A 21027-nucleotide genomic window follows, 5' to 3' on the forward strand; every position below is an offset into this window, starting at 1 on the left:
ACCATACAGATTTTCGTGGCCACATTCCTTCCTAGCTTTATTTTGCACAGAAATAAATTCACATAGGCTTTATTTTATATATATATATGTGTTTATATATCAAAATGTTTATACATATAAATCTACATAGGTAGGTGTATATATATAAAATCTACATAAGTGTATATATAAAAATCTATATAGGTGTATATGTATATGAAATCTACATACTTATATATATTCTTAAGAATTAATATAATATAGAAAAAGTAACTATTTTGGTACAGATTTGTAATTTTTCAGCCTTATGCTGAAGAAAGGTCCCTTCCAACTCAGATTATTCCATGAATCTATGATCTATGCAGCCTTAACTGCACAAATATCTTTCCCAAAAAACACGTCCCAAGAAAATTTTCTTTCCACATCCTTTAGATTCTCTTGCAGGAGCTCTAATCAGAAAGTTACGCATGAGGAGTAAATGATACATGACTTCATGTTTAATTAAAAAGGTCAGTTTCTGTTCCATACTGCCCAAAGATTGCTGCAGAGGAAATGAAAATGCCTTGGCCCAAACCATTCCTTCCTCACCTTTTTGCGGAGCTTCTGGATGCGATTGATCACTTCCCGGGCAACTCCCTCATCCACCATGGACTGGTCTGGGGTAACGTCCAGCAGAACTAAAACCTGAGGAGATGCACAGAAGAAGGATGAACAAACACATGACAAACTTGAAACAAGCTCTACTCAGGAGCTCAGGATGCTTTTCTAGAGCTCCTCACAAAATATGATGGTGAAGAGAATGTTCAACAGCTCCAGAACTGAAGAGATGAGCTTCTGAAATAACCTGAACTAACAAGCCCACCCCAGCTTCACTTCACTGTTTTCCTATTACTTTTAGAGGAACTCTTCCCTTTAAAAAAAAAAAACAAAAAACAAAACAAAACCAAGAAGAAGAAATGACCAATAAAACACCTGAGCATCGGAGTGTGCCTCAAACTGGGAGGATCCTTCTGCGATCTGATACATGAGCCGGAGATCTTCCCCATGCAGTTCGTGTCCTTCTACAACAATGGTGCCTGCACGATTGGCAGAGGAAGAACATCTCTTACCAGAGCAAAAAACCCACATTTCTAAACTCAAAAGGCTTTAAACAAGTATCAGACTTCAAACACAGGCACTGCAGTACAGTCAAACAGCAGTTCAGCACCGGTGAGCAGCACTGATCTGCCCACATTCCCACTTTTCACACAGGCACTTCTCCAGGCAGCAGAGCTCACTCACAGGCACTTCAGAAACTGTTGGTGGGGAACCATCTGAATGGAATCAAACTTAAAAATACCCTGTGTACTCCACCAAATCACAATTTCCATTTAGGCAGTTCACTAAACAGCTATAGCCGCAAAATTCACACCCACTTCTAACTCAGGAACTGAAGGAGTGCTTTTAGAATAAAAACTATTGCACAAATACCCAGTTCCAATCTGATTCAGTCTCACAGAAAGCTTATTCCCTGCTTCATCCTGGCCTTACAATAGCGCTTAAAATTGTAGAATATTCTGAGTTGGAAGGGACCCACAAGGATTGAGTTCAACTCCTGGCCCTGCCCAGGACACCCCAACAATCCCACCAGAGGTCTGAGAGCGTTGTCCAAATGCTCCTGGAGCTCTGGCAGCCTTGGGGCCGTGACCACTGCCCTGGGGAGCCTGTTCAGTGCCAACCACCCTCTGGGGGAGGAACTTTCCTACAGATGGTAAGAGGGAATTAGTCCTTACACCCCCCTAAGCCCACAGCAGGATACCTTGCCATCGTCCAGGGGTTTGCACCACTACTCACCTGTCTCCTGGAACTTTTCCAGCTGCTCACTCTTCAGCTCTTTGATGGCAGCCACGAGAGGTTTGAATGCCCCCTTGAGGCGCTTGCCCAGCACCATGTGGTCGGGCTCTGCCCTCAGTCGCACCCCGTACTTCTCCTTGTCCGTGGACAGCGTCACCCGCCGGACGTTCAGCTCCTGCATGAAGACACCAGGAGGGAAGAAAGTGAAGCTCAACAACAGCCATGGAAAGGAAAGGGCACGGACCAGGGGCCCCAGTCCCAGGGAAGGTGTCAGCCTCAAGCTGCAAACTCTGTATGTGGCTGTCTCTGTGGTCGAAGTCACCAGCCAACACTGGAAAAGGAAATGAACCCAACCAGCATGGGACCTACCCTTCAGCAGCCCGCCCTGTCCTCACCCTCAGCCTCTGGGTACCATTTCTCTGTGATTAATAGACACCAGCCAGCTCTCAACTCAAATCAGGCCCCTCTATTCAACAGCCCTTTTCATTTCACCCTCACAACTGCCTGAAGAGCTAAACTCATAACCTGGATGTGCAGTGACTCTGGGAATGGCCTGGCACAACTCAGGAAGGAAAATTCTGCTGAAACAGTCCTTTCAGTATGCCTTGAGCCAGGAAACTAGAACCAGCAATTTCATGGTTTAAGTTGTACAAAACCTGTTCATTCCATGTCCTCACTGCACAGAAAACCACCCTGGCTCAGAAAAGCTGCCGTGTGCACCCCGTGGCACAAGAACTGTGTGTTGGAGCAGCCAAAACAGTTGATAAAACTTACATGAAACTCAGGAGGGGCCCCAGACCAAAGATGGTATTTTGCCACTACAGGAACTTAAGAATGCTCATTTTTTCAAGTTACCTGAGCAGTTTTTGTCCCCGTGTCTGAAGGGAACATGGTGGTGCTGTGGGAAGCTTTACAGAACAACTGACTGGAGAGGATGGTGTTGGTGCCACACAAGGAAAGACCAGGGCTGAGAACCCTTTGGAGAGAGGAAAGCTGAAGGGGGACATGGCTGAAGTTGTAAAATGTGAAAAGGTAAAACAGACCAGGCAGAGACCTTGGAAAGCTTAAAGTGCCGACACAAACCTGCACGGATCTGCAGCACATCTCACCCTAATTCAGCAGGTTTGGTCTGTCAGGCTGCCCAGTGCTCAAAGCACTTGGTGTTTAATGTCCACTGGAAGGTTGTTGGAGCTCACATCAGCAGTGCTACAGAATCCCCAGGTGCACTTGGCAAGCAAACTACTCCAAGGCACTTAAGAAGCACAAGTAAATGGGAGCATCAGCATGACAGGACTAGCAAGTAGCCAAACACTTCGACTGAGAAATGCTGCTTAAATACAACCTCTGAGTTGCAGCCTAATTCCCTAGGAAGTCCTACTGACATGAGGAGCCAAGAACATAACTGAATCTAATTTTATTTAATACATCTTTTAGGAAATCTAATGAAAATTACGCACTTCAGAAATTCAGTTTCAATGGGGTGCTGCTGGAAAGGAGCCCATGAGTGGTAAATGACAAACTCGTGGGGGAAAAGAAATAATAATCTGAAAAATAGCACAAACTGAGAGATGACTTTGGGCCTGATTAGATAAATCACACAGAAGCCAACTCCATCAGGACAAGTTTTCTATACTAATTAGATTAGGAAACCATCCTTCAGTACACATTATCCATTTAAAAAACACAGAATGACTTTCAAAAGCAGTCGAGTCTGTATCTTAGGTTTGTTTGTATCAGCCTCAGTGCTTTGACTTACAACAGCTGTTAATTTTATCCTCCTAATTACTCCAAATTTTGATCCTTAACACACCTTTCAAGCCTCATGCAGACAAATCAAGGCAAGCAGCCCTTCCCATCACCAGTGGGACGACCTGTACACGGAATGTCTGAACACACAGGGGCCCTTCCTTGGTGCCACGTGCCCAGCTGTGCCCAGAGCAGAGACAGAGCAAGGCAAGTGCTGGCATTCCCTGGGCTGGGCTCTCTAAGCAAGCAGCCTAAGCAGGAAAATAAACACTGCTCATGTAATTCTGTAAGAAATGAAAGGCTGAAGGATCCCCACACTGCCACAGCTCCCGTGTCAGTTCAGTCAGCCCAGTCCCAGGCTCAGTCACACCATGTCACCAGAACACCAGTGACACATGAAACACTGACACACCTTGGGTTTGCTGGAGAAGCCCATTTTCTGTTTTATAACAGCCCTACAAAGGGGTGGAGGTTGGAGGGGATACAAAGGTTGGATTAAAACAAGATTCTGACGGTGCAGAGAGTCAAATTTACTCAGATAAAGCCTCTCCCTGGAAGCAGCTGGGAAGAGAAGTCCTGACCCAGGCTTGTAAATGGCCTCAAATACTAATGAATAAAATGCAACTGTGTCCAGTTGCTAAAAGCCTGCTGGATGTATTTCATTTTGTGAGCTTGGCTATTTTTGCATGACAACTCTATAATCTGGACAGTTCTAATATTAAAATCCATTTATTTAAATGACTTGCTCTGTTCTGAAGATGAGAGAGCAGGACTGCAGATCAAAGACTGCAGCTCCCTCTGCAAAAGCAATGAATAAAATTTTTGAAGAATTGACAAGTGCATTTTTCCAATTCTTTTGTCAGCAACTGCATGAAATTAAATGGTGTAATTTTTCTTACCGATTACCTCTGGCATCTGCAAATTTACTAGAAACACACTTCTGGCAATCACTGAAGGTTCTAAAGCTCTGAATACGTAGGAGGTCGATGAACAAAGCTGCAAACCCAGCTCAAGCAAAGCTACCCCAGCCTGCCTGTAATCACTGACCTCTTTAGCTCTGCACCATCCCAGTAAACAACTGGATTGATTGCCAGGCAGTACAATAAAACACACACTAAGCTTGTTGAATTTTAAGATACAGAATAAAGACAGGACAACAGACAGTACTTGGTGTTTGTGCTTCCATAAAGGCATCTGAGCTTGCTGTAAATCATCTGTCTGTAAGACACACCTTAACACTGTCTGCAGTTGCAAATCAAAATAAATCAAAACACACTTATGTACAATCCAATTATGTATAATCATCTACAAATTGTCAGGTGCCTCTGTTACCTTTTACTAGTTGCAGAAGCTGACAACAAATCTTGTCAGCTACCTTTTTGGAAGTAATTTCAGGAAGCAAACCTTATCTCACTGAAAAATGGATTCTCCAGAATCCACAAATCCAACTTTCAGACAAAAAAAAAAAAAAAAAAGGGAGACACACTAACCTAAATTCCACAAAATATACTATTGAAAAGATCCAGGTACTGAAATAATAACAATAATAATTATAATAATAGTAGCAAGAATGCTAAAGCAAATATCATAACTGCCAAGTTTAAGAGCAATAATCAATAAGTTAACATGACAGAAAAGCCTTACAATCCCAGTTGCAAATTAATCAAGACTTCAATTTTTAAGAATTTAAGTCCCACAGGAACTAAAAGCAAGAAGCCCACACGCTGATCTAGAGGTCCTGTGCACTGAACCACAACTCCCACAGCCAGCACTGATTCCCCCAACAGGATTTTTAGGGGCCCTCCATGGATGTGTATCAGGCTTGGGGAAAGAGGGGACTGCTGGAGTACTACACAGTTACAAGTTCAAGAGAAATCATGGAATATCCAGACTTGGAAGGGACCCACAAGGGTCACCAAAGTCCAACTCCAGGCCCTGCACAAGACTAAAAGAAGGAAGTGCAGCCCCTTTCAGGAAGTGAAGCTCCAAAACCCATCCAGGGTTACTTTGCCTGCGGATGACGGGGCTTTTATTAATCCAACCCAAGATTTGGCAGCAGGGCAGGCTGCACTTCTCTAATGGACACACACTCCACAGGACTGCAGTCACATCAAGGAGCAGATGAGTGTAAGAAATTGTATAGACCCACATCTTATTTATTTGACATTATTATTCCCCAGAAACACCCTGCAAAAACCCTCCCTGATCCCCTCTTCTCCTTTCCCACCAACCCCTTCCACCTACTGGCAAAGTGGTTTTGATGCCCTTTAATAAGTGAAGGAGATCACAAATTCTGTAATCCAACTCTTTGACAACATGTAGTTGAGTGTCTTTTCACTCAGGAAATGTTTTTTTCTTTTCAGTGACCAAGCAAAAGAACACTTCTAAAGCCTCTGGGTCTGCTGTGGTGAGTTTGAGCCATTAAGTATTTCTCAGCCCTAACTGAGTTCAGGTCCTCACCCACTTCCCTGCATTTCTGCACACAGGACCCACTGGTAGATAACCCCTTTCATGACAATTGTCTTTTAAATTCATTTTACCTGGTGAGTTATTAATATCACCAACAGGGAAGGTTGGGGGTCTGGTTGTTCAGGTAACTGACACAGACAGTCTAGTTAAGCATCATGTTCTTACCTCAAGTACATACTTCTCTAAAGATCTGATGTTTTCCAGAGCCTCTGGATCCTGATGGATAACAACCACTTCTTTCAAAGGATACTGGGGAGAAGGAAAAAAAAAAACAAACCACAAAACAAAACAGAAACCTAACTATTGAATTTTCCCAGGCTTATCCCAAAGTTACAAAGCTGTTACACATTCCCAAGGTATGATAAGAGACCTTAAGAGTTCTAACCTTGACTGGGATGGTTTTTCTGTCTCTGATTACTCGCCCAAGCTCAATCACAGACTGCAAACAAGAAACGGCACTTTCAATTTTTTTGTCGATGAGATCCTCCCTAGGTTGGAAAGGAAACGTTATATTGCTTCATTTTCATTGCATCTGCTTGAGAAGATTGAAAACATTTTATCCCCTTCTCTGAAATCTCCTACAACGGATTCAGTTACACCTTGGTTGGGGCAATTTGAAAAATGAACAAACGGGTTTTTCTCCTCCCTCTTTGTTGTGGAGAAGCTGAGGAGGAAATAACTTGCTGAAAACAAATAGCAGAGCTATTTTTAAATCTTTTGTTAGCGCCTCTCACAAGGTGGAGAAGATGGATTGAGTCATACTACCCATTCTATTAACATCCAATAAAAAGCACAATTTACGTTAATAATATCATAAGAAGATGCAAAAAGATATTATAAATAGGGTACTTATCAAGACAATGAATTACCCATAATGCAACAATTCACTGGATCTCTATTTTTCATCTTTTCCAGGAGTTACACACATTTGAGTCTGAGGTTTTAGACAGCCTTGTCATCTTTCCTGGCTCCATCATTTTAATACCTTTCCATTTGAAGACAAGGTAGGGTTGAGTGTGGGGTTTTTTTTTTTGCCCTTTGGGTTTTTTTTTGGGGGGGGGGGGGGTTGGGGGGTGAGGTGGGGAGAGTTCAGCTGTGAAAGTGGCCAAGTCCCTCAGCCCCATCTGCACTTACCCATCATATTGTTACAGTAGTATTTTGTGTAACTGCATCCAAAAATATCCCTTACTATTAACTGACAATATTGTCCTTATGCTGCCATCAGAAAAACATCCAGACTAAATGCAATTATCTGCTTCACAACTCAAGGTGAGACTCAAACTCCAACATTAACCTGGTTTTGAAAACGCATCTTTTTATCTGACAAGGGAACAACTGATACACAGGGGAGTCAATAAATTACACAAACAGACAAAAATACAAACAAAATGCACCACAGGGGAAAGCTGTGAGAGCCACTCACATATCTCAGGCTGCCATGATGCAGCAGCAAGTCAGTCAGCACTGACTGGAGTAAAAAGTGATTAACCCACTTTTAAATGTTCGTGTTAAGGCCATGCCTGAACTGAGCCTCTCTGAATAGCTCACCCCCCCTTTCCATGACTCCATTCTCCAGCAGCTCCAACCCATTCCTGCCCAGCTCACTGAGGAGGGCTGCATTCCCTGATTACATATTCTCCACAGCACTTTCCCGGGGAACAGAAAATCAGCACTGTCATTATATCAATCTCCAACTCCCTGTTGCAGTAACTCTCACTATTAAAGCCCTCAGGAAGACCATCCACCCTTCTCAAAGGATGCAGCATCCAGAAAAGAAACACCATTATGGAAGGTTTCAATTTTTCAACTGGCACGTCAAGTCTCAAGGTCAGATCCCCTGTCCTTGAGGGTTTGCAAACCGAGCTGCAACACCAAAGTTCCTTCTCTTATATTCAGTGACCAAACACTGAGATGCAGAACATGCATTCCTCTTAATTTTTTTCTTTCCTATCTATAATCCTTAACCGAACACAAATCTACTGCCTACATTTAGAGGGAAAAGAAAATTCCCAGCTAAAACTGACAGTGGAGTGTGAAGTTCACTAATAGTGAAACATTCTCCTACAGCAAAGAGACTAACATTAATCAGAGCTTAATCCAAATTTAAACATTTTTTGCTTATGAAAAAGAGCATGTTGACTAACATCCTAAAATTTTTTTCAGGGCCAAAGGAATATTCCCATTATTAAAGCAGTTTGTTTTCTTGTTACGCAGTTTTAAACACAAGTGAAGGAGCATTGTTCCATCAGAAAAAAATAAAAAAATTAAATAAAAAACACCTTAAAAAATGACCCAAACCCCATTTTGCCACATAACAACTGCCTCTTACCTGACTTGGGGGAGCATGAGGTAGTGGATGCTTTCAGTGTTCTTTTCCTGAACTGAGGCCGGATCAATAAGTGTTTTCAGGTTTTGGTACATCAGCTCAGTGATAAATGGAGTATATGGTGCCTGTAATGTTAAATTCAATCATCACCTTTTCTTTATTGCTTGTACATTATGAATCAATAACACTATGAATTGCATAGGGACAGTTCAGCAAAAACAGGTGCTTACAGTGCCTGCAACTGTGGCATTATTCAAAATGCAGGCTGAAATGAATGATGGAATTGTTACTGCTCATTTACCTCCTCCTGTTATTTACATGTTACTTTTGGGCATCACATAAGGGATCATAATGTCTCTTGATCCTGTGATATTTGCCTTCTTTTTAATACCACGGGGCAGAGAAGCCCCATAAAAGGTGGAGGAGGAAAACGAAGGGGGAGCTACACAAAGATGTTTTTACATCAACTCCATTACAGTGTTACTGATAGGGGGCTGTAACTCCCTTACCATAAGTCTGCACATGGAGAACAGAACACTGAACAAGGTTTCCAAGGCCATAAGGCAGTCTTCAGTCCCATTCTCACCCTATATGAAGAATTCACCAAAAAGAAAAGCAATTGCAATTTTAGGATCAGTAAGTTCACTTCAATAAACTTCAAACACGTCCTGTGTTAATGCAATACATTGTGGTTTTCTAAATTGTGTACATTTTGCTCAATTCCATCCAGCCAGTGCAGCAGAATCACTGGGCATTTTGTTGGACTGGTTTTCTTCATAAAGCAGAGGAGAAAAAAAAAAAACAAAAACAAAACCAAGCAACTTAACTTCTAATTCCCACTGTCAGGCGTGAACTGATAGCCTTTTAAAATGCCAAAATGGTTTGGTGTGACACCAAACACCAGTGCCCCAGGCTGGAGCAGCACAGCCCTACCTTTAGTCTCCTGCGGTTCATTCTGACGTACCAGTTGGTCAGAACATCAACAAACTTCACCAAGCGAGGGACCACCGTGTACAGCCTGTAAGCTGGAGGGAAAAACGTTGCCAGGAGTTAATATCTGCCCTCTGCATCAAGCCCCTCACTCACAAAAACATTTATCATTTGCAAAAACAATTATCATTGGCAGCTCTGGTGCTGAACACGAAACCTGAGCGGCGGCTCAAAAAAAGGGACCAGACCCCCTGTTTTGTTCCAACTGTATTTCTAAACTGCACCTCATCAGTTCTCCCGCTTCAAGACAAACATCCACCAGCAAATTGCTTCCCTAATCCCACACCAACAGGCGTTATGGAAGCCTTATGCTTTTATCTGGCTGGTAAAGAGGATAGCGGGTAAGAGACCATTAATCGCAGAGGATTTGGCAAATCCTAGATTTGCACTTGCTGCAAACACAGCCAAGTCACTGGCAAGTTTAACAGAAATTACTGGAGATCCATAAAATAAAACTTCCTTAATTACTGCCATGGCTTCCTTTTTTTGCTCACCAGATTTAAATGAGGCACCTACTTCAATCAATTCTCCCTGAATTCATCACAGATTTTTATTCATTTTCTAAGGAGCACAGTGAGCTTCAGGAATGTAAAGCAGCAGCAAGGCTGACAAGTTAAGAGATAAACAGAGCTGTATTTTCAAGTTCTGTGGGACTTGAAAGCATGGAGGGCTGCCAGCACCAAAGAGGTCACCACCAGCATCACTGTGCAACCTGGAAACAAATCTCAGTTGTTCACAGGAAATTAGGGGGGTGGGGATGGACCTTAAACAGGACTCAGTGTTGTTTTTTTTTTTTTTTTTTAAGGAAAAACTTGTATATAACTTCTCTAAAAGCAAAGAGCTTCTTGGTCTTTATTCTGAATCAGTGTCATTAATCAAGCAGCTCCTGAATAAAATGGATCTTGGCTTTCAAAGCTCCACCAGACTTTTCACTGAGTTTTCTAAACCAGAAGTGTTTTTAAAGGCAGAGCAGTGGTATTTAAACCTAAAAAGGAAATGCTCAGAAGATTCATGCCATAGGGAGGGAAGACGTTATTTATGTGGGAATTTGTACTCCTAAAGAATTCCAAGCTCTCCTCTAGCTGGGTATTACCTAGTCAGGAGACTGGTTAAAAGCAAATTTAAAATCAAAACAAAACAAAAACAAACAAACAAACAAAACACCTTTCAAGGAAAGTATATCTTTAACAAGAGATTCAAGTTAGCCTCGAATTTTCTCTTCTCAATAGCTGTAACCCCAGTTCTTGAACCAAAACGTGAAATCTTAATTTTTCATGAGTCAAGAAAGCCACGCCTGTACATGGAAGCATGTGCACATACACACACACACACAATTTTTCACTTTGTCATCAGGAGAAAAGCTGCTTTACTAAAATAATTGCTTGTACTGGGCACTTCAGAAGGAAAAACAGCGTAGTAAGGTTAATTGATTTTTAATACAGACTTTTAACCCCCCTTGAAACTCAAAGTTGACTGTTTGTCCCGTTGCTTTCCGTAATATCTTCCCAAGATCTTGCTCCTTGCCCTGCTTATCAAGGAGTCCAAAAATCCCAGGAGTTTCCATTATAAGGGATGAGGCTCAGTGGAGAAACTGTGCTACTGTTCCCAAGGTAATAATAACTCCTTTGGATAAGGGTGTCATTACAAAAGTGAAGCTACCAGAGGTTCCACACACACCCCCTTCCCAACCTGAGCACTCCTGAGGAGGGTTTTGGAGCTACTCCACTCCAGTTCTGGGCACCAGAGGAACCACCCAACAGCAAACCCTCTTCCAGACACACCCGTGGGGTTCCAACCCACGGAGCTTTTGATGTTTTCCATGGATAATGGAAAGGAGGCTCCTTCGGGACAAGCGGTGCCTCCTTCTCCCTGACTGCACACGCTGTCAGAAGGCAAAGCTCTCCCCAGCCAGGGCTGGCAGAGGGTTGTCACACCCCTCAAGTTTTCCCAGGCTCTCCCAGCATCCCAGAGCTGGAATATGCACAGGTACCTTCCCCTTCCTCCCTCAGCCCCCCCCAGCTGAGGTCACTGCTGCTCTGACAGGGGCTCCACTCAGGTTGACACAGCGCTGGCTCTTCAAGCTGTCAGTAGAAACTGGGGCAGAATTAACATAAGTTTTACTTCACGGAAACGTGGTGTTTTGTGTTTTTTTTTTTTTTTTCCAGAGGCAATCAGTGTAAAATTTAGCTCCACTCTAAAATACAGGCAATGGAAGTGAGGGAGGAAAGCTGAGTTGCAGCATTTCTCTGGTTCCTGGTGTCTCCTAACCACAAGCCTGTGTGTTCCTACACCCCATCACACACTCAGCTGCAGGAATTTGGATTTATAGGATATTTATCTCCTTTACCCTGCATTTCAGGGTATCAGTCACCATTATAATCTTCCCTTGTCTCTTCCTGACATATTTCCTACTTGAAGTGATATAAAGTAGAAATCTTTTAAAAGAAAAATAAAATCCCCAAATAACTTTGTAAAAGAGTATCATGTCACAGTACACAAATTCACTGCATCTCATTAATATCTGCCTGACTGAAGTCAGAGTTTATGCAGAAAAATAAATTGAAAAATCCTGTTTATTAATCCCTTCCAAATGAGATTGTCACTCATTTGATGAGCACATGATGTTACCTTCATCTAACACCAGACAACAGCATTTCATACCAACACCACTGTCTTGGAAATCTTTAGATTGTTATTTTCCAACAGAAATTCTTTTCTCCTGCTTGGAAGACCTTCTTGTTCTGTAAAGATGGCTTTTGACACGTCCCTTTTTGTTACCTTCATCTCCCTCTGTGAAATCCAGAGCAGAGAATTCAAGTCTGTCCCCCCATATTCACCTTTCTGCAAATAATTCTATTTAAGCCGTGCACTGATCCAAGATCCCAGGTTCAAAAATTCACAAACTGCTTTTCCACTGTCCCTCAAGTATTTTCATCTTTATCTGAAGCACATGAACTTGTGTAGCTCTGCACCATCAAATCTCAGGGACAAAACTTGTAGGAAGAAGCCACATTTTTGTCAATAAGAGGCCGCCTACATCATATTCCTGGGTTTGGTAGCTCGAGGATTCTTTCTTCTTTTAATGAAATGTTCTTAGATGACCTCACATGAAGTTTGCTGTTACCAAAATGACCTGCTTTATCTCCTGTAGCAAGATAAACTCACCTCACTCATCTTGGTGAGAGTGATCAGTCTGAGAGGGGGCAATGTAAGAGATGAGTGAAGAACAGGGACTGTTCTGAGTCATGAACTCAGAGTTGGCATTTAGCTGTTTCCTTATTATCCATTATCCCAAGGCTTCTAAAATTCTTCAGAGGGCAACTTAAGATCACAGGCATTGGGGAGGGGTTATTTGTTTATGAATAAGCAGGAATGACAACAGCCACCCTCTTTCCAATATCTGGGGTTCCAGTGCCCTTAAAGGCATCACAGCCTCTTCAAATCCCACTGTGGCTTTATCTGCAAGTTTATCAACTTACAGCATCAGAACAGCTGTTTTAAGGGGCTCTTGTAGCTCCTCCTCTTTGCAATTAATAGTGTCTTAATGTCATGTGAGCACTGAGAGGTGTGAAATGATGAAAGGAAGATGATGCAGGAAGAAAAAGCAGGAGAGTACCTTCCTCCAGCTCTGCAATATCCCAGTGCCATCCATCCTGCTGCACACACTCCCAATATGATTACAAAGAAACCCTCTCCATGGAACCACACCAGGAGAAATTTATTGCCAGTGCTCATATACCCCCCAAAATTATTTTATACAACTGACAAGCACTGCCCATTTTATCCTTTTTTTTTTTTTAAAGCTTCCTTTTTACTGCTGTCTTTCAGTAACCATTATAGTATTATTAATTGCTCCAAGCACTGCAGAAGATGTTGTTACAGCAACAAGCTACAGCACTGAGTTTCACACGATTAGCTGGGACAAAAAAAGCCTCATCCCTTTTTGAAATCTCATGAACAAGCACAGTAAAATCTGACTTAACACCCATGAAAGCAGCATTCCATTTTATGGCACCTGGTTAAACATTTCCTTCTTTTCATCAAGTCTCCCATGGAATTTGGAAATCTCTGGATGGAATGGTGAGTCCTCTAAGCAAACATGAAACACCCACACAATTCTCTCCCCCCCCAGCAAAGGTGCATACCTGCCATTTCAGCTTTGAAGAACTGAACGAGTGATTGGGTGAAAGAAAGAATCCATTTATCCATGATGTTATTGCTCTCCTTGACTGTGTTCTCATTGTAAAGGAATTCTCTTCCGTCATCCTATCGTCGACATAAAAAACACAAAGCACATTTCCAAGTCACGAGGGGATATATTCAAACCTCCACACCCAATTACCTGCCAGCCACCGGTATTTTGGCATCTTCACTGTGTTTCCTACAAGAGAACATGGAATTCCAGACACAGCCATGTGAGAGAAAGGGCTAAGGAAAACCTGCTGCCTCACCACAACTTTCAACTGCAGTGATTTGGGTCTGTTAAAGCAGATTAAAGCAGGACAGCAGGATGGGCTCCTCTTTTCCTTGTGTGCAGGGTAAGCCCCAGCTTCCAGACACAGGGTAGGACCCTTAAATTTAACTAATTCCTCTCATCCAGGGGGATCTGAGGCACTTCCAAGACATGCACTGTCAGGCTGGATTCAATTTGGGGAAGGAGCATCGAAACAAGATCATTATTTTTTAACAGCACGTGACAATTTCGACAAGTTCAAACACAGAAGAACGGAACAACTGGAGAAAACAGGTGGAATTTCCAGGCATCCAACATGCTGCTTTCCAGAACACTGAGGTTTGCACCCACCTGAGACACGTCATCACTTGGCTGACTCTGCAGGGCACTGCAAGCAAGCCCACACACAAGCACGTCTGTCCGTGCCCACAGTGGGACTCTTTTCCATTTAATATTCTTACAACTGGTTGAAAACAGGGGAGGTTCTTTTTTTTTCTTTTCCCCCTCAGATTTACAAACAGTATTTAACATCTGGTTTTAAGAGTCTTGAGCCTTTCCCTTCCCTCAGAGCTCACACGGAAAGATCTGCTTTGGTTATTTGACCCAGGAGTTATGGATCCACTCATGGAGTAAGAAATGCAGAAGAGCAGCAATCCCAACATGAGGCCAGCTATCATTTAACTACAATTACTGGGGGAATTACAGTAAGCATAAAATTATTATTATTATTATTAGACTTCATCCAGGACATTGGGATTTTGGTTTCTCTCTTGTAGGAAGCAGAATACAATGAAAAAGTTGTTTAAGCCTGTGCAAGAAATCTAATTTAAGCACTATCACCTCCAATGGCACATATTTTTGCCTAATTTGGTACACAGGAAGGGATTCACTATTTAGAAAGACAAATTACATCTGCTGAAATACTGAAGCTATCCACTTAAGCACCTGGATTTTCCACTGGGGTCTTCCAACCCCAACTGAGCTGATCTTGCAAGATTTAATGGGATCACAGTAAAAAGCTGCAAAGCACATTTCAGACAATTCAAAGGTCAAACAGGAAAAACAAGTATATTTTGGGGGCAGTGTGTAAGTTTGTCTGACAAATGCTGTCTGGGGATCCTAAAAAAAGACTTGTTAAATATTGGGATTTGGAGTTAGCAGACTTGCTTCCCAAAAGAGGTCGTTAAAAAAGATAAAACCATTTGTTTAAGCTATTTACTGTACTAATTACTGAAGTCAGCTGCCTTGACTGCCTCAAATGGCAGCTCTCCACAGTGACCAGGCTGCTACTGCAACTGCATGTGTAAGTACAAGGTTTAAGACTTTTTGTTTAGTTTCCACTCTCCCCTAAAAGTCTGCATGAACAAGGGGTAAACTTCTATCATTAATCTCAGCTGAAAGGTTAAAACTGGTTTCAAAAGAAACTTTACAATATATACATCAGATCTTCAACTTTAATGAAACATTACTACAAGAAAAATTTTAAATCTTGCTGAAAATGTAGAAACTCACGTCAGTCATCCAGCTTTTTTAGTAGACTTCAAATGTAATCTGCAAGTCTAAAGCATTATTACTTTTGTGATTTGCCTTTCTTTCCATTCCATTTCTGAATTTTTTTTTTAAAGTTGTATTTAAATTTAACTTTGAAAAAATAACCATCATGTTCCAGAAGGCAATCTTCATGCTGTGGCTAATGTATTCAGGATCCAGTATTCCCATGTTAAGCATTTTAATGCAGATTCATAATTAAAGTTCCAGCAAATGAGTTTGCTCAAGGAACTGTCACAGCAGCCACCACTGAAAATAACTTGCCTGACTTATTTGCAGTTGTGCTGGTGTTAAATCTGCGTGGTGCTGAGCACTGCTGCCAGTGCACAGCAACCTGCAGTGCCCTTGCCCTGGCTACAGGACACTGGGTGACAGCAAGGGAACAGCAGCACTAGGACAGCTTTGGTGCTACTACAAAAACACTGATAGAAAAAAACAGCCAGGTTTTTACTTGGCTTTTAACTGGTGTCCCAGCAAGGTGAGGAGCAGCAGGTCATTGCTCACAATGCACTGACCCCACAGACACTCAGTCCCTTGCCTTGTTCTCAAGAGGATGAACACAGTGTCATCCCACTGACCTGAAACACGAGGCAATCAAGAGCACTGAGCTGGGAAATGGCAGCTGTTACGTCCTGACAGCCCCCTACCTTCCACTCCTCCTTTCTACCTAATAAGCTCGGTCAAGAAGAGAAAGATGCAGGTGATTACAGCTTTATAAAACAGGTACAAAGAGCAGATAACAAATTAACAGCAAATATAGACAACCTGAGCTAACTGTGAGGTCAAGGCTTGCTTAGAACAAGGAGGTAAAGATCAAATGACCATCAGAGTCCAGACCTCCCTTTTAATCTAAATTTCCCTACAGTGCTAATTCACCAACAGTGGAAGAGGCACAGAACTCCCCCTGCTTCCCAAGGCTTCCTCTGCTTCCCAGGGCTCCAGAAATCCGTACCTTGTGCTGCAGGATCTGCACATTCTGCACCAGGAAGCGATAGGCATTGTACCAGGGCAGGAACACATCCTTCAGGATATCCCTCACTCCTTCCTCCTTAAACCTCAGATTTTCTGCTCTCACCACAGGAGAATTGATCAGGTATAACCTGCAAAATAAGGACACAATACTTCCAAGCTTAAAACTGCATGTACTCATAGAGTTTCACATGAACTCTAAAGAAAAACATATATATATAATATATTGAACAACAACAATTTGCTTCTTAGTGCTACAGGATCTTTTTTAAAGTACTGTATACAGAATTTGAATTTAAATTAAAATCAAAATCAAAGCCAGGGAGCAGAAATGAACATTTTCAAGACAGACAACGCCAAAAGAGGACAAAGGATGAACTTCCCACCAATGTAAATGTGCCTCAGCTCCAGAGACAACTCTGGGGGAGCAAAGCAGGGGATCCAGGTGACACCAACTACTTACATAAGGGACAGACCTATCCCCCAGCTCCCTGGGTGGCTGTGAGCTCATAAAAAAATCATCTTTATACTTTACCCCATCTTCTTCCCCAAATAAACGTTCTGCCTACAGAAATAAACTGGTATCTATCAAGTTACCTCAAAGAGAAACCAGGTCTTACTCAGGTATCGAAAAAAACTCCACTGAGATACACTTGATTTAATTTTGCAAATATGAAAAGCAAACCAAACATTTATTTTCTTTCAAGATTGTAGCGTTTCTAAAGAGAAACTTATTAGTTCATTTTCTGACATTTTATCAAGTTTTTATATCATGATGCCAAACTAATATAAACTTTACAGGCATTTCCTTTAGGGGGTTTTAAAATCTTAATGGGGTTTGACACAGCACATTCAGGAATACCAGACCATAAATTCTTCAGGAGAGAGGGCTTCCTGCATAAAAATGAAGAGATAAAAATAGAGCTGCCAGAATAAACAGACAGTAATGCAGCACAGAAGTGGGCCTTTTCAGTACTGTATTAAAAAAAATGATAATTTTAAACATTGATTCATAGAATGGCTTCGTTTGGAAGGGACCTCAAAGATCATCCAATTGAATTAATATCTAAATTCAAATTATAAACTTACAGAAGTACAGAATAATCAAGTGTGGTAATGAAGTAGTAACTCCTTAAAGTAAAACAGAATTTTTCAATCTATACTTCAACCAAACCTTCCATCACAATTATTTCTGAGCCTCCATTCAGGTGGTGTTTTATGTGGGGTTTGTTTGCTTTAATGTAGCACCCTATCTTGCCTTACAACACGTAAATGTTAAAAGAAGAGTAATTTCCTGAGTTATTCCAATGCTAAAATACCTATTCCATGGAAAGAGAAACAAGGGACACAATAAAGGGAGAGTTCTATCCATTTAGTTACTCCAGGTGATATCACCCACTGGGCAGAACACAAAACCATCCTCAAATCAAGCCAGATTTACCAAGTTCTCCAACAACGTGTGAGAAGCAATAAGTAACCTCCCCTTCCCCTCTCTAAACCTGTGGCATTATTTCTTCTGCATTTTAAGAACAGATTGAGGGGAAAATGAAAAGCAACTCATCCCTTCCAACAGCAACACTTCCCTCAGGATACCACGAAAGCAAAGGGTTTGTAAAGACTGATCAGCAAATTCCCTGTGACACAGTCAACTCTGACAGGTATCCAGCCCAACTCAGAGCTCTCAGCAATGTTGAAATAAAACTGTTTTAGCCATTCTTACACATTTCACTCAGTATTCCAAGTTCCATCAAGTCTGAAGTTGGGCTGTTAAATCTACTGTGCTGTTACTTCTGCTGTTTGCCCTTTCTACTCAACTCCATACTCATTTCAACAACTTATATCTGTATTTTCCGCTCATCTATTTATCAGGCTGCTGCTGAGAACACTTCAAAGCTGTAGTTAAAATGTACATGGTACTGCAAAAGCTGAAGGAACTCTGCAGGGAAACAGTGCCAAGGAAAAAGCCTCAGTTGTAGCTTTTGCTATAAACAGAGCACATCAAGCACTTCAGTGAATAAGCAGAGAACTGAATTGCAGAGCTCCTTCCAGAAATGAGCCCAGGCTGCAATGCTTTTTACTCTGTGTGGGTGTAGGTATAAATAAATGTGACATTAAAGAATGAGTACACAGGCAGAAAAATGAATTAGCTTTTTAGAAGTAAAAAAAAAAAAAAAAAAAAAAAAAAAAAAAAAAAAAAAAAAAAAAAAAAAAAAAAAAAAAAAAAAAAAAAAAAAAAAAAAAAAAAAAAAAAAAAAAAGCCCCATAAATACTGGAAGTGTAACTTCTGGTGTTTGAGATTTTTTTGTTTGTTTATAAAAAAGGCAGATTTTTTTTTTTTTAACAGAAACATCACCTGCAGTTGAAAAATCTCCACTATGAGTTAACTCCAACCCTTTTCACTCATATTAATCCAGCTACCAATTCTCTGATATCTTCCTAACACATCTTATTTGTGAAGAACAATCCTGATCAAATCTAAGAACTCCACCCAACTCTCCATTGTGAACACACACAAGGAAATCATGTACTAGCACTTGTAAATGCTAAAGCTTGAAACAATAAGCAACTTCATATTGATTTTTTTTTGAATTATCTAGAAGGAGCAACAACCATCTCCCTAAAATAAACAAAATGCTACACTGAGCTTTCATTCAGCCCCACTGTGTCCAGCTGTAACACTCAATTCAATGTGTGGGATAGTTGAAGGTTTTCTCATATATGGCAAGAATTACAGGGCTCTTGAGAAAGGCCTAAGTAGTGTAGTCCTGCAGTTATTAAAATGTCTTTATTGTACCTTTACCTCAAGGTACCACTTCATGCATGCAGTTAGTGCACCCAGCCACGTACCAGGCAACTGCAAAATTACTCTGTGTGTCAGTGTAACTTTAATGAAACACCTGAACTGTGGTTAATCTCTGTTTGACCAGGGCAATTTATACACACACATTAGGCTGCTCCACTTCTGCTCTTCTGGTTGTACTGTTATTGTTGCATATTCCATACTTACATCAACAGAAACAAAGGGCTTTCTCTCTAGAAAACATTTTGTGCATTACAGAGTACACTGATCCAGGAAATCCTACCTTAGTGCATCAGCTCCATAACTATTTACAATATTCATTGGATCGGGATAATTCTTCTTCCTTTTGCTCATTTTTTGGCCATCACTAGAAAATATCAGAATGGAGGCATCAATTCCCAGAACTCTTGTAAGACATGGATAAAGAGAAAAGGCCCATCAAATCCAGCTTAATTTTTCTGTCCTATTATGTTCCAGGTAGCACAGACATAATTATATATTAGCACATCCCTTCAGCATGAACGCTCAACCCACCAGAGCAACTGAAAAAAAAACCCATAAAACCCAACCCAAGAGGCTTCCAAGTTACAAAATTAAGTAGGAATCTGTCTTTGCTACCAAAGATGATGGAAGATGCACTTGTTTTGAATCAATCCCTCCAGCCCACTGGCAAAGCTTTGTTTGGAAATGAAGGGAAACAAATGAACTTAAAGTTACATGTAAAGCTACATTTATCATCCCCTTTAGTCTGCATAACAGGTATGAATTTCTTTCCTGTTCTCACTTGTTACTCATTTTCTCTCTCTCTTGGAAGGACTAATCCTGCTGGAAAGAGCCAAGTGCAACAGAGAGCTGGGATGTGGGAACCTCCCACTCTCAGGTGCCTCTTATCTCCTACACAACTGATATCACCCTGACAAGCCTTAACAGCTCCAAAGTCCATTTCAGATTCCATTTACAATTTGCAGGACTTATCTGAAACATTCTTTGACTAAATCTGCTCAGGGAAGAGTTGACTGGCACACCAACCTGGCAAGAACGAGGCCATTCACAATGACATTCTTGAAGGGAGGCCTTCCAAAAAGAGCAGTGGAGAGCACCAGCAAAGTGTAGAACCTGAAACAAGAGACAACATAAACCTGACTTTATAAATATATCAAGCTAAAGTCTGCATGTCTGCCTGACAAATGAGATGTTTCATTATGCTGCTTTCCTCTAGCAAAGTTAAATTTTAAGTCTGTGGAACATTTATGGGGCAAAGACTCAGAAGAAGAGCTCACTGTAAGTAGATCTACTTTGCAGCTGTTTGCTCAGCTGGGATCTACTAGTCCAAGAAGGCTGAAAAATTGTCACAGTTATTAAGCATTAGGAAGGTATGAAGAAGAAAACTGTAGTATTTTGCCCTTTCATACTGAAAAGGGAATTCAGTCCCTGAACTAACTCCCTTGTTGTTCACTGTAAACCTCTCAACAGGGGACCTGTCAGGAACAAACAGGGAGACAGGACCAGCACACTTGTGTGTGTCTCTGTGTGTGTTAATGGTGTATTTTTCAGACTGGCAGATACTGCTGGTAGTACAAAAGCAAGTTATCAAAAATGAGAAGAGCCTCTTTCCAATCAAGCCAACACTCTGACTGGAAGGTAATGGTTACCTGGTTAAATAAGCCATCACTAGAAAACAGGAGAATGTAGATGTTCCCACGACAAAGGGCAGTAGTGGTTCCTCCCCATTTCGTGTTTTGTGTTTACAGTCACTCTGTAAACTGTCTGGGACACTCAGGAAATCAGTGCTGGTGCAAGCACAGGCACCTATTCTTCAACAGGCTGATACACAACTGAGAAATTAAGTGGAGGTGCAGGATAACGTGATAATTTCACACTCAGGAGTCAGAGCCTTCACCAAAGGAGGGATCT

General features: G+C 41.5%; 1 protein-coding gene across 3 annotated transcripts in view; it reads right to left on the bottom strand.

Moving 5' to 3' along the window:
* Window positions 1–21027, bottom strand: part of IARS (isoleucyl-tRNA synthetase) — an 87423-nt gene that overhangs the window by 10743 nt on the left and 55653 nt on the right. For 2 of the 3 annotated variants that reach the window (XM_027899527.1, XM_027899526.1), the window contains exons 18-29: window positions 20143–20229; window positions 19397–19480; window positions 16297–16444; window positions 13489–13609; window positions 9287–9378; window positions 8863–8940; window positions 8357–8478; window positions 6413–6515; window positions 6193–6276; window positions 1813–1987; window positions 952–1055; window positions 568–663 (exon numbers count right to left, since the gene is read on the bottom strand). In XM_027899527.1, coding sequence (XP_027755328.1) covers window positions 568–663; window positions 952–1055; window positions 1813–1987; window positions 6193–6276; window positions 6413–6515; window positions 8357–8478; window positions 8863–8940; window positions 9287–9378; window positions 13489–13609; window positions 16297–16444; window positions 19397–19480; window positions 20143–20229 — 1294 coding nt within the window. Of the gene's footprint in view, window positions 1–567; window positions 664–948; window positions 1056–1812; window positions 1988–6192; window positions 6277–6412; window positions 6516–8356; window positions 8479–8862; window positions 8941–9286; window positions 9379–13488; window positions 13610–16296; window positions 16445–19396; window positions 19481–20142; window positions 20230–21027 lie in introns of all 3 variants that reach the window. The other variant, XM_027899528.1, reaches the window with a different exon arrangement.

Source organism: Empidonax traillii, unplaced genomic scaffold (genome assembly GCF_003031625.1).
Source record: "Empidonax traillii isolate 1590-97213 ecotype Southwest subspecies unplaced genomic scaffold, ASM303162v1 scaffold674:size665969, whole genome shotgun sequence".
Classification (NCBI taxonomy): domain Eukaryota; kingdom Metazoa; phylum Chordata; class Aves; order Passeriformes; family Tyrannidae; genus Empidonax; species Empidonax traillii.